The 15892-nt window shown below is 56.6% G+C and overlaps 2 protein-coding genes across 2 annotated transcripts in view; one reads left to right on the top strand and one right to left on the bottom strand.

Annotated features, from left to right (window-relative positions):
* Window positions 1–2770, bottom strand: part of MAP4K1 (mitogen-activated protein kinase kinase kinase kinase 1) — a 19170-nt gene extending 16400 nt beyond the window's left edge. The window contains exons 1-4 of the mRNA XM_056136737.1: window positions 2672–2770; window positions 2451–2508; window positions 2241–2331; window positions 1452–1516 (exon numbers count right to left, since the gene is read on the bottom strand). Coding sequence (XP_055992712.1) covers window positions 1452–1516; window positions 2241–2331; window positions 2451–2508; window positions 2672–2770 — 313 coding nt within the window. The remainder of the gene's footprint in view (window positions 1–1451; window positions 1517–2240; window positions 2332–2450; window positions 2509–2671) is intronic.
* A 1433-nt stretch (window positions 2771–4203) lies between these two features.
* On the top strand, window positions 4204–15563 carry EIF3K (eukaryotic translation initiation factor 3 subunit K). Its single transcript, XM_056136646.1, has 8 exons — window positions 4204–4349; window positions 5346–5444; window positions 7926–8046; window positions 8593–8667; window positions 12610–12676; window positions 12785–12862; window positions 14160–14285; window positions 15493–15563. The coding sequence occupies exons 1-8, from the start codon at window positions 4291–4293 to the stop codon at window positions 15522–15524; spliced, it is 657 nt and encodes a 218-aa protein (XP_055992621.1). The 5' UTR covers window positions 4204–4290; the 3' UTR covers window positions 15525–15563.
* The last annotated feature ends 329 nt before the right edge of the window (window positions 15564–15892 follow it).

Here is a 15892-nt window from a genome sequence, read left to right as displayed (position 1 = left end):
GGTGTACTGCAGCCAGGCAGGTGTGAGTTCCACAAAAATGGGCGCCCCCTTCATTCCCCCCCCACCCCAAGTAACCACAACTGAAAAGAACTGTGATCCCTGGTGACCATATGTGTGAGCACCCCAGTGCCCCCTGGCGGGCACCACAAGCACAGTCCCCATCAAGCACGTGTATGAACACAGCCACGAAAAGGTGAAAGCTCACTGAGCAGTACAGCCAAGTCTGCACACTTGAACCTGTGTGCTAAGCCCCAGCAAGTACCCAGCCAGGGGCGGGACGTCCCAACAGCAGTGAAGAAAGGCCAGAGTGGGGGATGAAATGTAAAAAAAGAAAGTCAAATCTACTTTATGTGAGAGGCCAGTATGAAGGGAAGAGCAGCGGGCATTGGGGCTGCAGGGGAGAACTCTGACAAGGGCAATCCCAGAGGCCACTAGGAGGAGGTGATAGGGTGCAGCCTTTCCTGGGGGGAAGGCAAGTGAGTGGAACAGCGGAGAGGTAGGAGGAGGCCTGGTGGCTTGGGAAGCAACTAAGTGGGGGGAGCAGCCTGGGGGCCTCTGGGCTCACAGGGTTGGGGGCAGACCAGACGAGGGAGCCTGAGTTTTGCCTTAGTGGGAAATGCAAGTTGTGCCCCTTTGGGCCCACTGGAGGGCTGAGATGACTTTGCAAAATGGGGAAGGAGACAGAGACGGACAGACAGACACAGAGAAACAGGAACAGATCCCAACGGAGTGAGGGATGATCAGAGACCGAGAAGCAGTAAGGCAGATGAGGAAAGAGAGCGGTGAACAGGGAACAGACTCAGCCTCCAGCTCATCAGCCCGGCTCAGCAAGGCACCTCCTTTCTGGGGCCTCAGCTTCCTAGAAAGGTGCGGGAGGCTCACACCTGGTAGTGCTCAGGGCTTACTCCTGACTCTGCTCAGGCATCACTCCTGTCAGGGTGCCAGGGATCGAACCCAGGTCAGCTGCGTGCAAGACAAATGCCCTTCCCGCTGTGCTATCACTCAGGTCCTGTTAATAAAGTTCTTTTCTGCCCTTCTAGGCCTTGGGCAGGATCAGGACAGGGAAATGGCTAAAGATACTGGGGAGGGGTATCAGAGAGATCAGAGCCATCACAGCCTCCCTCTCAAAATCCCCAAAGGCTAGGCGCAAATCAAAATTCCATCCACTCATGCCATGTGTGGCCCCTTACTAGAGACAGAAATGCAGAAACATTTAAATGCAGGAATCACCCTCACACCCCCACAAGCCCCTTCTCATGGAAGATGGGGACATCAAGAGGACCAAGCATGTAGAACGATGGCTGCTGGCCTGTGTAATGGGTTCCGTGGAAGACAGGGCCACCCACTCACCCATTTCCCTGGCATCCAGGGGGCCTGACCCGGAGGAAGGAGACAGACACAGAGATAAGAGGAGAGATGTGGGTGGAAGGGCACACAGCCCCTTCTCTCACCTTGGTAGATGTCCTGCAGAGAGCCAGCCCCACAGAATTCCATACAGATCCAGAGTTTCTGCAGCCTACAACAGTCCCAGAAGAATCAGAGCCACCGCTCCCATGGAATGGATCCGTTCAAAGCACAGGCTCTGGCCCACTTGCTGGTTCCAGTTCTAGGACAATGTCAGCCCACAGCGGCCGCCCCCACCCCCCATGGACACACACACACACACACACACACACACACACACTGCCCATTCGGTGAGATTGACCCACTTCCTTTTTATAGACAGGGAAGTTGAGGCTCAGAGGGCATGTACATTCAGCTTGATTCCCGGCCAGGCCTACTTTTTCACCCAGCACATCCTCTGGCGCCTCATGCTCATTTGGGAGACAGGACAGAGGTCCCCTATCTTGCAGGGAATAGAGGGGCTCAGGGGACTATAGCTCTAGGAGCTAGAGGTCGTTATGAGGGTATCTGGGATATTAACTTCGATATTAGAGGTTCAGGATAGAGTAAAACTGGGGCCCTCAAAGGGCAAGGTGCCAACAGATTCATCTGTGGGGAGAATGTGGCGTCAGATATAGCTTCTCTGCAGGGATCTATTTGGTCAGAAATGGGAGTTCTGGATGGGGAATTAAATTAGGGAGTACTCCGATCAGAAACGTGGGGTTTAGAACTGGGGATCAAGTTAGAGGTGCCCAGTTAAAAAAAAATGGGAGTGCAGGACGAAAGGTCCGATGAGGAGGTACGGACAAGGGGCTGGGTGGGGGCGGGGGGTTCAGGGCAGGTGGGAAGCTCGTCACCAGAGGTAACTCCCGTGGTAGGCGACTATGTTGGCATGCCGGCAAGTTTTCAAGATGAGGATTTCCTTCTGCAGCGTGGAGACATCATCGTCTACGAGTAGGGTGGGTGAGAAAAGGCGCTTCAAGGAAAGAGCGAGGGGGAAGGAGGCCCAGGGGCCTGGGAGAGGAGGAAGAGGAGGGTCAGAGCTCCCGGGAGGGCCCCCTCCTCACCAGGTTCCATCTTCACCATCTTCAGAGCAACCAGGTCCCCCGACACCTTGTCACGAGCCTTTTTCAAGGGGGAATTGGCAGTCAGGCAGGCTGAGGGCTTCTGCGTTTCTTATTCGCATCCCACCACAAGCCAAAGGCAGGCGCTGAGCCCCTCTCCCGGCCTCTCCTGCCCTCACCCCCTGGGTCACGGGTTGCAGGGGTTGTAGGAAGAAATTCCTCACCTTGAAGACTTCCCCGTAGGTGCCGCCACCCAGTCGTTGCAGCAGATCATAGTGGTCGCGGGGGTCCCTATTAAAAATGTCGGGGCCCACAAGGTCCATCCCTGGGACCAGACCTGGGCCCAGGGGCCAGCAGGGCCTCAAAGTGCAAGTGCTGGCACCTCCCTCCCTCCCTCTCCACAAGCCTTGCACCCGCCCGCCCGGCCTCCACCGGCTGTGGCCTCCCTACTCCCCACTCTCGTTTCCTGCCCCAGCTGCAGGGCTGTGTGGCTAGCTCCACCCCCTGTCCCCTGAGAGTCTGAGAGGGGCAGCGAAGCCTGGGGACCCAGGGGACCCTCCTCAACCTCCAAGGCCCTGAACTGACTGTGAACCTGATGCAAAGTATCTGCATAGCGACTTGGGCTGGGCAGGGGTGGGGGTGCCCTAACACCCCTCCCCCTTTCTAGGTGGCAGCTAAAAACCACAGCTGAACCTCTGCTAAACGCTTGTGGGTTTGGCCACAAGCGGGAGATGGCAGGTCTGCACGCGGATGGCCATGAAGCTTATGTCTGTTGGTCGGGGTTCAAACATGCACTTACTGGCAGACTGTGCTCAGTACAAGCCTAGATACCTTCTACGCACTCATGTGGTTGAATCCTGGGCAGGCGCCTCCTCATCTACCACCTGGGTCTGTGCATTCACACCTGCGACTGCGCACAACTGTCCAATCCTCAAGGCCCTGTAGGAGGCTAATTGGACTTGGGACTCTCACGGGTACCGGGTGCGATCGAGCAGGTAGAGCACTGCTTTGCGGGCTCCTAGTCTTGAGGTAGGCTGGAGTAATAGCACAGTGGTAGGGCATTTGTCTTACATGCAGCCTGCCTGGCCAAGCTGGGTTTGATTCCTCCGCCCCTCTCGGAGAGCCTGGCAAGCTACTGAGAGTATCTCACCCGCACAGCAAAGCCTGGCAAGCTACCCGTGACGTATTCGATATGCCAAACACAGTAACAACAAGTCTCACGATGGAGACGTTACTGGGCCCGCTTGAGCAAATGGATGAGCAACGGGAGGACAGTGACAGTCTTGGGGTAGAGCTTTCAGGAGCAGGTTCAGGACTTAGGGAGCTCAGGTTCCTCCTACAGGAACCCACCACCGGGGAAGCAGAGCTCCAAGGGCACTTAGCCACCGCCCCAAAGGAGACTGCTCTGCGCGATTCCATCAGTTTAATGAACCCAGGTGCGCGCGCGCGCGCCCGCCGACAGATCCGTCTCCTTCCTGGGCCGTTCACGCGCACGTCTCAGGACCTAGACTCCGCTCAGCAGGGCCCGGAAGAAGCTTAGCCCCGCCCCCTGCCGGCCCGCTCCATTACGCGCCTGCGCGCTGGACTCAACGAAGCTTTTTCTCACGCGGGAGAGCCCGCGCGGGTGGAGCGTGTGCGCACGCGCCAGGCCTGGCGCGGTCACGTGGCAGTCGGGGGCGTGGCTACGCCGCTGAGCGCTTCCCCCTACGCGTCGGGCTCCGAGTGGGAGGGGAAACAGTGACGTAGTTCCGCTTCCGCCACCTTTTCTTCTTCCGGCCCGCGAGGTTGCCCCGTGCCGGCCGTGTGTTCGGCTCCCGCCGGGCAGTGCCAAGGGACAGCAGCCATGGCGATGTTCGAGCAGATGCGAGCGAACGTGGGCAAGTTGCTCAAAGGCATCGACAGGTCTGAGCCGCGTCGGAGGGGCGCTCCCGGCGAGGTGGGGAGTAGGGGGAAGCGGGGACCCGGGATCCCCGGGTTTGCTCGGGGGTGGGGCCTTCCCGCCGTCCGGGCAGCCGCAGAGGCAGGAGGTAGCGTCGCCTGCACTTGGCCTTCCCCCTTTTAACTGTCCAGCTGAGTGCAGGTGGACTTCTGTCCCGGAGCACCTCGCTCACCTCCACCCTCTGGGCTTCCCAGTCTCGCGTTCTGCCTTTCAGTCTTGGGTCGCTCACGAAACACCTGCCTGGGGACATCCAGTGTCAGTGCTGGCCGCTGCCGAACCCAGTTTTAAGTGGGGATCCCCTGAAAATTGTGGGCATCAGGGAGTGGTCTGGGCTGGGGTAGAGGTAGCTGAGCCAGAGAGAATGGATCAAGACTAGGGTGAGGTCTGGAGGGGGACGCAGGGGGAAGGTGGCACGGATGTTTAGTCTCGGATGGAGGTTGCAGTGAGCGTTAGCCGGGAGGTTGGGAGATGCTCTGGGGAAGACCCAGGACTCCAGTAGGCTGCAGTGCTGGTTAGGGTTGTATGTGGTAGCTTTTACTAGACATGAAAGAACTGATTTACAACCTCAGGGAAACTGGTCGCCTGTCGCTGTCCAGAGGGAAAGAGGAGACAGGAGGAAGAGCAGGCTAGCGACACTCCCCCTTCAATGTCCAGTGTCAGCTCCTGTCCCTCTGCCCACCTACTGCACTTTTGTGTTTTTGGCTCCCAGGGCATACTCATAGCTCTGTGCTCAGGGATTACTCCTGACAGGCTCAGGGGACCATGTGTGGTTCTGGGGTTCAAACCTGGGTCAGCCATTACACCTGACAGCCACAGGGAACCATATGGGGTGCTGGGCATCAAACTGGGTCAGACACTACACTTGACAGCTTCAGGGAACCGTATGGGGTGCTGGGCATCCTGCCCACTGTACTGTGGCTTCAGCTCCTCTGTGCTCAGCCCTCTTGACTCCCCTCCAGGTACAATCCTGAGAACCTGGCCACTTTGGAGCGCTACGTGGAGACGCAGGCCAAGGAGAATGCCTATGACCTGGAAGCCAACCTGGCCGTCCTGAAGCTGTGAGTCGTCTCTCATCCCTGCAGCTGCCCTGGGTGCTGGGGAGGAAGACACCGTGCCATAGAGAATGGGGCAAGACTAGGGTGAGGTCTGGAGGGGACAAAGGGGGAAGGTGCTTAATCCTAGATTTTTAATCTAGGATGGAGGTTGCAGCGAGCATTAGTGGAGAGGTTGGGAGATACTCTAGGGAAGACCCAGGACTCCAGTGGGCTGCAGTGCTGATTAGGGTTGGACGTGGGTAACTTTTATTGGACGTGAAAGAACTGATTTACAACCTCGGGGACACTGGTAGCCTGTTGCCCTCCAGAGGGAAAGAGGAGACAGGAGAGAGGAGCAGGCTAGTGACACTCCCCCTTCAGTGTCCAGTGTCAGCTCCTGTCCCCTCTGCCCATCTTTTGTTTTTTTTGGGTCCTAGGGCTTACTCCACTGCAACTGCTGGGCCCTACCGCATAGCATGCAGGAGGTGCCTTTCCTTGGTATTGCAAGAGCAAGACACAAAAGAAATTGGGATAGGGCAGGGGATATTTTGTTTGTTGGGTTTGGGCTCTCCCAAATAGTGCTCAGGGGGTCCCGGGGCCATTCCTGCCCCTACCAAACCTGATAGTTCAGTCCTTGGTCCCAGTGATGGTGCTGCTCTGGTCCAGTGGTGTCTGGGGGCTTCTGAGATCACATCTGGCACTGCTTAGTTTGGCTGTCAGCAGTCCTGGGACCAGCTGTGCAGTATGTGATTGCATTGGCTCACTTGGGATGTTGTATAAGGGAAAAGATGCTTGTGTTTTCGGGAGAAGCTGGTAGAACTTCTACATTGTTTTTTGTTTGTTTGGGCGCCATAGTTGGTGGTGCTCAGGACTCACCCCTGGCTCTGCACTCAGGGATCACTCCTGGTGATGCTCGGGGAACCATATGGAATGCCAGGGATCACACCAGGTTTGACTCTACAAGGCAAGCACCCTACCCACTATACTATCTCTCCAGCCCCAAGATCCGAACTTTTTAACCCAAGGACACTACCCCATATGGGCTAACTGAATGTGGGAGTTGTGAAAAACTGGGGGATGGACAACATCGTGTACAACATCCAAAAACTAATTCACAGTCAACCAAGAAGGGAATCCAAGATGTTTTGCAGTGTCTGTCCGTGTTGTGTTTTTCAGTGAATAGGGGTTGTGAGTGGAAAATGTTTGAGATGCCCTGGTTTAGATGGCTGAGGGTGAGGTCATGTCCGTGTGGTCAGTACTGGCTGTGGGGCTGTGTGTGTGTTCACCCAGAGGTAGTGATGGCCATTACTGATCCCTTAGTACAGGAGGAAAGTACAGGGAGAGTTTGAAACGTGTGTAACCCAGGACCCCTTGTATACCCAGATAGCGACAAGGTACAGAGATCTCATCCAAGTGCTTGTAGCTGAGATTAAGAAAAGCGGGGACAATAAGGAACTGCTGGGGTGCAGGCTTGGAGAGGCCCAGCGACGGGTTATGGGCCAGCTAGCTCCAGCAAGGAGACGCGGTGACAGAGTTCCTTCCTCACAGCTGGAGGATTCCGGATGAGGATGACGGTGTACACGGGAAGGCAAGAATAGCATAGGGACAAGAACAGAACATCATACACTGGAGGCCTCCAGGGTGTGGTTATCTGGATCAGAGAGAGACTGTGACATTGTACATGAGAAACCCAGACGTATCTATTTGGACTCTCTAATAAACTTGAACTTCTTAAGCAGGGGTGGGGCGGGGGTGGGGGGATGTGCAATTCAGGGGCTGGAGCGGTTGTCCATAGCACCCAATAGTGCTCAGGGTTTGCTTCCAGCTTTCTTGAAATGGGCCCCCATACACAAAGCATGTGCTGAGCCTGGTGAACCATATGGCCCTAGGAGGATTTGTTTGGTTTCACCTTAATTTATTTATTTATTTGGCCACATTGGGCAGTACAGGGGAACTTTTGCCTAACTCTATGCTCAGGGATGAATGACTCCAGGGGAACATGTGCTGGAGAGTGAATGTTGATTACCAGTATGCAGGGAAGAGCCCTACCTCCACCCCTTCCTCATCCCCCCCACACCACTGCCACCAGGGAATGTTAAACCCAGCCACATAGAGGCTGGAGTCATAGTACAACAGGTAGGGCGCTTGCCTTGCATGGGCCAAGCCGGGTTTGGCCGCAGCACCCCATATTGACCCCGAGCCCTGCCAGGAGGAAGCCCTGAGCCTAGTATGGCCCCACAAAGGAACACAAGATATCTAATCCTGGGCAGTCTGGCCCTGGACCCGGGCCCTGCCCACTCTCCAGACTGCTTCTGGTGTACGTGTTCCTATGTTGTAAGTCACCTGTTGGACCACCTGGTGGGGTCTTTGGGGCCTGCCCTTCCCCTCTAGAGTGGAGATACAGGCTTTACGAGGTGAAGGTCATTTGTGCTGAAGGTCATCTCAACCCTGGGCAGTGGCCGAGAGAGCTGGAGCGGCCCTTGGAATTTTGTTTCTTGTTTGCAGGTACCAGTTCAACCCAGCCTTCTTCCAGACGACAGTCACTGCCCAGATCCTGCTAAAGGCCCTCACCAACCTGCCCCACACAGACTTCACACTATGCAAGTGCATGATCGACCAGGCTCATGTATCCTTGTGGCTGGCTTTGGGGTGCCCGCGCGCATGTGTGTGTGTGTGTGTGTGTGAGTGTGAGGGAGTGTTTGTGTGTGTGTGTGTATGTGTGTGAGGGAGTGTGTATGTGAGGCTGTGTGTGTGTGCGTGAATGTGTGTGTGTATGTGTGAGTGTGTGAGAGTGCATGAATGTGTGAGAGTGTGTGTGTGTGAGTGTGTTTATGTGTGTGTGAGACAGAGTGCGTGTTTGTATGTGAGTGTGTGTGTGTGAGAGAGAGAGAGAGAGAGAGAGTGTCTGTGTGTCTCTGTGTCTCTGTGTCTGTGTCTGTCCTTGTGCTAGCCCAGCAGGCCGCCTGCGTCTACGCCGTCCTCATCCCTCCTTACCGGATCCTTCTCACCGTGAGATCGGCTGTCACTGACCACTGCATGAGTGTATGTGAGCACAACGCGCATTGTAGAACGTGGTGTCTGCGTCTCTCTGTGCTCTAGGCACGAGCCTGTGGGAGGACAGGCCAGAGGGATGGCAGGACCCAGCTGTTTTCCCTTAACACGACCCGCACAGCAAGACGAGCGGCCCATCCGGCAGATTCTGTACTTGGGAGACCTGCTGGAGACCTGCCACTTCCAGGCCTTCTGGGTAATGTGGGGGTTGGCGGCAAGGAGCCCACAGGAACCCCCAGCCCGACCCTGCCCTACACAGCCACATCCTGCAGAAGCCCTGTCTTTGCCCCCCCACCCCTCCAGTGCTCCTCTGCCCCCTCCCTTGCTTTGACAATTTTCTGGGGGGGCACTGCATCTCCTCAGCCTTCCTGCTTTTTCTTGGTGTCCCCCCACCCCAGTCCTAAACCACCTTCACATGGCTTCACGTTTTGCCCATCCCTTCGTGAAAATGAAGGTGTTGGTAGTTGGGTCTGCACCCAGAGGTGCTTAGGGTGGCTCAAGGCTCACTGCTGGGGGTCCATGCCGTGCCAGGGGTAACCCTGTGCCTCCCAGTCTGCACACAGCAGTGTCCCAACCCTTGGGGCTCTGTCCGGCTCCTCAGGAAGATGGTTGCCCTCATTCAAAACCACTCTTTTTTTTTTCTCTTTGGGTCACACCCAACAATGCTCAGGGGTTACTCCTGGCTCTGCACTCAGGAATTACTCCTGGCAGTGCTCAGGGGACCATATGGAATGTCGGGGATCCAACCCAGGTTGGCCGCGTGCAAGGCAAATGCCCTACCCGCTGTGCTATCGCTCTGCCCCCCCTCACAACCACTCTTGGGCCTCCTTGCACCCTGATTCTGGAAAGCCATATCTGGCCCCTCAGGGTCCTCTCACTCCATCAAACTCGGGCCTGTTCTCAGCATGGGGGACCTTCAGGATGTTCAGAACCACCAAAACCAACCCCCATGCAGTGTGGTATTCACAGGAGCGGAGGCCAGGTCCAGGGATGGCAAAACTCTGCCGTGATTCTGACCTTAGCAAAAAGACAGAGCGTTCTGCCGTGCACGGGCCGGGTCCCGTGCCTGCTCCCCCTTCGATGCTCGCACCCTGAGTTCCGATGCCTCCTGCCTTCCACGCTGTCCCTCTTGTCTCCCTGCCTGGGCCCCGAGCAACAGCTCTGGCGTCTGCTTCCTGCTTTTGAGCAGTGTTCCCCAGCTGCGGGCCCATGTGGGGCCCCCAGATATTCAGAGGGGTTTGACAGGTTAAAGTCGGGCAAACGGGGCCACAGGAAGGGAACAGGGTTGGGCCAAAGGTGGAGGAACACCTTTGAGAGTAAATTATTCCTCTCCCACCACCCCATGCGCCTCCCCCTGCCGAGTCTAGATGGGGAATGAAGCCCTCCTTGAGGAGTGACTCCCGGCTCTCAATCCCCCTTGCTCCTCGGCCCCCACTCTGGATGTATTTTGTTTTGTTTTTAGGCCACACCCTGACATACTCAGGGCTTATTATTGGCTCTGTGCTTACTCCTGTCGCTGCTGGGGATTGTATTAGGGTGGGCCACATGCAGGGCAAGTGCCCTCCCCGCTGTATTTTGTCGAGGCATCCCTGGCCTGACCGGGACACTGGAACTTGTCTTGTGTTTGCCCCGATGCCCGAGGCTGCTGACTCAACCGCCCCTGCTCCTTGGGTCCCCCAGTCTGAGCAGATCCCCTCTCTCCTGCCTCCCGGTCTCCTCAGCTGCTCCCTGCTGCTCAGGCTGGTCTGCCCTGCACTAGTTCCACCCTGAGGCTAATGGGGGGGTCCCCTTGCTCCCCATCTTTCTTACCACACCTATTTCTGCGACACCCCCCCACCCCAGCTCCTGGGGGGTAGGGGTCAGTTGTCCAGGGTGCCCAGCTCGTTCCTGGCACCCTGGCACGTTTTCTCAATTTGGAGACACATCTGGCAGTGCTCGGAGTTGCCCCCAGTGGTGCTCAGGGGGACCATGTGTCAGTGGGGATTGAACCCAGGGTCCCAGCACGCGGCGCTTGCACTTCAGCCCTCTGAACCCTTCTTCCCGCGCTCTTTCCTGATTTGGGAACTGGGTCTCTGTAGTGCAGCACTTGCCTCATAAGTGGCTGCTGCAAGTTTGATGTCTAGAACTACACACACAAAGACTTGCTTTTTTTTTGTGGAGGGGGGGGGGTCACACTTTGCTGCTCTGTGCTCAGGGATCACTCCTGGCGGGGACCATATGGGATGTGAGGGATGGAGCCTCATGCAAGGCAGGCCCCCTGCCTGCTGTTCTGTCTTCCCTGCCGTCTCCCCAGTTTTGACTCAGAAAGGCTGGCGTGCCCAGAACCCCCCCGTTGTTCTCCTGGAGTGAAGGTGACTGGTCTTCAGCCCCTTCCCTCCCCCCCCTCCATTTTAGTCCCCTTTTTTAGAGCCTCCCTTGATTTCAGTGACCTGCCCTCTGCCCCCAGTACCCTGTTGGTGAAGATCGTGACCCTTCCCATAATGCCCAGCCACACTCACTCCAGACCTGCAACTCTTTTTTTTTTTAATTAATTTATTTATTTATTGAATCACTGTGGGAAAGGTTACAAAGCTTTCAGGTCTATGTCTCAGTCATGCAAATATCAAACACATTTCCCTTTACCAATACCTATTTTTTCCCATGAAGAACCCCAATAAAACCCCACCCCCCACCCCTCCCCGTCCCTGTGAGGCAGATGAATTCTAGTTAACACTCTATCCGCTTTGATTAGATTGTTTCAATAAAAGATTCACCACTATTATTTAGAGTTTCCCCCCCCCCCCCCCAATCAGACATGCTGAAAAAGCATTGTGAAGTGATTTGCTTTCTACAGCTGGGTTCAAGAATTAAATGTTGGTTTTGGATTTCTGCTATTTTACCTATTGACCCTGGAAGTATTTCTACTGAAAGTCAGATAGTTAAGAAATTGGTTTCTGTGTTCTGGAGTCGTGGCCGTGCTGGAGAGCCGCTAGTGGGGGGCAACCGGTGGCCTCGGTAGGGCGTGAAGGGCGGAGCGAAACGCCCCCCTTCCCATGAGGTTTTAGTCGCCCCCACACTCCCGGCTCATACCTGCTCTCCACAAGGCTCCCATGTGGCCGCCATCTTTCTTTCCAGAGAGGAGAGGGCGACTGGGGCAACACCCTTTCCCCTCCGGCAGACTTGATGGCCTGGATCAACGCATAGTCCGTTCACTTTTCTGCTCCAAGCTGCTGGGTTCTGCATTAAGTCCTTGTGCTTCTGGGGCCATGGCCATGCTGGAGAGCCGCTCGTGGGGGGCGACTGGTGACCTCGGTAGGGCGTGAAGGGCGGAGCGAAACGCCCCCCTTCCCATGAGGTTTTAGTCGCCCCCACACTCCCGGCTCATACCTGCTGTCCACAAGGCTCCCATGTGGCCGCCATCTTTCTTTCCAGAGGGAGGAGGGCGGAAGGGAGCAACACCCTTTCCCCTCTGGGCAGAAATGATTGCCTGGATTAACGCATAGTCCTTTCACTTTTCTGCTCCAAGCTGCTGGGTTCTGCATTAGGTCATTGTGCTTCTGGGGCTGTGGCCGTGCTGGAGAGCCGCTCGTGGGGGCAACTGGTGGCCTCGGTAGGGCGTGAAGGGCGCAGACCTGCAACTCTTGCTCGCCTCTCCTGGCCATGCTCCTTCTGAAGCCTAAGGCATGGCAAGGGAGTAGCCCTGAGGAGGTGGCAGTGGGGCATGGGGAGAGTTGCAGCCCCTGTAGGCCAGAGTCGAGGCCCTGAGGTACGCTGGGGCCTCTGTCTGCCAAGCAGGGAGGTAGTGCCGGGCGGGGGACAGGAGCAGGGCAGGGTGCCCTTAATTCATGGGTGATGCTCTCCCCTCTCCTGGGAAAGTGGGTTCTGCCTGTGAGGATTACCCCAGGTGCCTCTCATTTGGGGCACATTATTTAGTGGCTGACGTTTTATGTCTCTAAAGTGGCCTTGTGGGGCCGGAGAGACAGTACAGGGCTCAAGGCACTGACCTTGCTTGTAGCCATCCAGATTATGGCCCCAACTCAATCAGTGGGAGGCAGGGGGCAGGGTGGCACGGAGACTGGCCGGCTGGCTGTGGATGGGTGCTCTGGGAATTGGTGCCAAGTTAAATAAACTTTCTTGATCTCTTGTCTTCCCCTCCCAGCAAGCCCTTGATGAAAACATGGATCTCTTGGAGGGTATTACTGGCTTTGAAGACTCCGTCAGAAAATGTAAGCCCCCCCTCCCTGAGCACAGGCTCCCCCTGGTGGGGGGTAAGGGGCACAGGCCTGGCTTTCTTTGGGGCGTCCCTTAACGCTTGTGTGCCCTGATTTCCGCAGTTATCTGCCATGTTGTGGGCATCACTTACCAGCACATTGACCGCTGGCTGCTGGCCGAGATGCTCGGGGATCTCACGGGTAAGCTGTCTCATCCCTGCCCCTGGGCCCCTCAGAGCACCCTCTGCCTTGACAGAGTCACAAGAGTTGCCCTGGGGCCTGAGTGATAGTACAGTGGGGAAGACCCTCGCCTTGCCACATGGCCCACACAGACAGGTTTGATCGCCAGCACCCCATATGGTCCCCTGAACCCCACCAGGAGCGGTTCCCAGGGTAAGCCCTGAGCACTGCCTGATGTGGCCCAGAAAACAAACAAACTGTGCCCTTCCCTGAAGGAGGGCTTGAGGTTCTCAGCCATCTGGAGCAAAGCTCCTGCAGTGCTGGATACGACACAGTGACAACATACGGGCCAGCCAAGGTAGCAGTCTCTACGATCTGGACTTGGTGCCTGGAGCACGTAGCCAGTGTAGCCTGAGTGCTTCTGGGTATTGGGGAAACCACACCCTCAAACATGTCTTTCCCATCTTACGTGACGACATAAGCATGATACTACAGAGTTTCTGACAGTGACCCAACACCACACTGCAGCATGCCCGAGAGGGCCCAAGCACCACACTGCAAGTGCCTGAAGTGCCTGAGAGTCCTGAAAGTGACCCAGCACCACACTGCACAGTGCCCGAGTGACCCAGCACCACACTGCATGTCTTTCCCATCTTACATGACAGCATAAGCATGATACGTTCTGACAGTGACACACTGCAGCGTGCCCAAGAGTGCCTGAGTGACTGAGCACCACAGTGCAAGTGCCTGAGAGTGACCCAGCACCACACTGCAGAATGCCTGACGGTGCCTGGGCACCACACTGCAGAGAGGCAGTGAGGAGGGCGCCAAGCAGGTCTCTGGAGGGAAGTAGGCAGAGCCAGCCTGGGGAGCCTGTCAGGAGCTGTCTCTGATCACCCAGGCGACCTCAGTATCATGTCCCCTGTCTGCCCCCCTTTCCCCACCCTCAAAGCATGTGAATGAGGGGGAGGGAGCAGTGGAGGGAGGGAGATTGTTAGATATGCGGGGCCACCCCAGGACATTGGTCCTCCCTCACCCTGAGTGCTGTGAGCAGGGAGGGAGGGGCCAATCAGATCTTGAAACCATTTCATTTGGTTGTGGGAAAAGAGCAGATAAGAAAGTGCTCTGCTGTAATTAGGGCTCTGCTTGTTTCCCTGGGAGAGGAGTGAGCAGCCCGGGCAGCGAGGCCCAAGCCTTGGGGCCGGCTGGGAGGGGGAGGATGCTGCCTAGATCCTGCTGGGCCCAGCTGCCCGGGCAGAGGCTCCAGCACCGTGGCAGGGGGTGACCACGGGTCTCTGGGTGGCGGTGTCCCCTGCAGACAACCAGCTCAAGGTGTGGATGAGCAAGTACGGCTGGAGCGCAGACGAGTCAGGCCAGATCTTCATCTGCAGCCAGGAAGAGAGCATCAAGCCCAAGAACATCGTGGAGAAAATCGACTTTGACAGTGAGTGAGGCCTCGGTGGTGCACCCAGGCCTGCCCTCCTCTCCACACCCCCCCCACCCCCCAAGCCCCATCAAAGTGTTCTGGATGCGGATCACCATGACCTTTAAAGCCCCGGGACTACCTCAGTGGAATGGCGAAGGTGTGCTGGGCATCCTGCCCCTGCTGGGTGGTTGAACGGGAGGCTCAGCCACGGTCTCAGCCCGATGCTGATGATTTCAAGCCTGTTGGTGTAGCATGGCTTCTTGACTTGGAGCAGCAATCAGGGCAGGAGAGATTGATCCATCCACAGTCCACCCCCAGTGCTGTTTGGACCCCCAAGCACTGCCAGGAGGAACCCCTGAGCACTGCCAGATGTGGCCCCCAAACTGAAAAATAGAAACCCAGTATTTGGAATTTGAGGAATAAGATTGCATGAGTCTCATGCTCTACCGACTGTGATAGCACAGGTGCACAGCCAGCCTGGCTGAGCCAGGTTCGATTTCTCCGCCCCTCTCGGAGAGCCTGGCAAGCTACCGAGAGTATTCAATATACCAAACGCAGTAACAAGAAGTCTCACAATGGAGATGTTACTGGGCCTGCTCGAGCAAATCGATGAACAACGGGAGGACAGGACTGGACAGGACAAGATTGCATGGCTGTCTGTAGTAAATGGGACGATGACAGTAATAGCATTGGGCGTTATTCCTAAATGCCTTTCAATCTTTATGTCCTGCTGGGGTAGCTACCTTCGTCGAGTACTGACTTTTTAAAAAGATCTTTTTTTTTTTGGCCACACTTGTCAGTTTTCAGAGATTACTCACAGCTCTGTGCTCAGGACCATTCCTAGGAGGCGGGACTCAGGGTTAATCGTGTGAGGTCCTGGGGATCAAACCCAGGCTGCCCGCATACTAGACAGCCACCCTCCTTGCTATGCTATTGATCCTGCTTCATGAGCGCTTGCTTCCTGCCTGTGTGAGGCCCAGGGTCACATGCACACAGGGGCACACACCAGATGGCACGGCTCTGTCTGCTAGGGAAAGTGCTGCACAGTTGGACTCTGAATTGGGGCTCCTTGATCCAGAGTTGGGGTTTCTGACTGTCACTCCCAGACTGCCTCTGTGCGGGAGCCTGGGCCCAGAGGGGCCTGTGGGCGGCACCGTGCTGGGCAGTGGGAGCTTGGGTGCCTTTCTGCGCACACTGACCTAGTCTCCCCTTCTTTTCTCCACAGGCGTGTCCAGCATCATGGCCTCCTCCCAGTGACTTGGCCACTTTCAATAAAGATCATTGACCCTTGATAAACGACTTCTCCCCAGCTTCCTGCCTCTGCGCCTCACCCGCCAGAGGGAGCCCAGGAGCAGCCCTGCGGTCCCCGTGCCAGCGTCACCTCCTTTCTGACTGGGGGGGGAAGGGGGACTGTGGCTGACTTCCGCCTCCCCTCTTCCCTCCCTGACTTCCTCCCCTGCCCCACCCCACTGCACCTTCCCTGCAGGTCATATCAAGTAGGGGGGCAGTGAGTCAGTCAGCAGGGGCGGCTGAGTGGGCTGAGGCCAGGGGCTCTGCCTCTGGGTCTCCACTGGGCTCCTCTGCAATCTCCCCAGCAGGGGAGGCGGGTGGGAGCCTGGGTCCCA

This window comes from Sorex fumeus, unplaced genomic scaffold, assembly GCF_029834395.1.
Source record: "Sorex fumeus unplaced genomic scaffold, SorFum_2.1 ptg000122l, whole genome shotgun sequence".
NCBI lineage: Eukaryota > Metazoa > Chordata > Mammalia > Eulipotyphla > Soricidae > Sorex > Sorex fumeus.
Note: the sequence above shows the minus strand (reverse complement) of the source record. Positions and strands in the feature narration are given on the sequence as shown.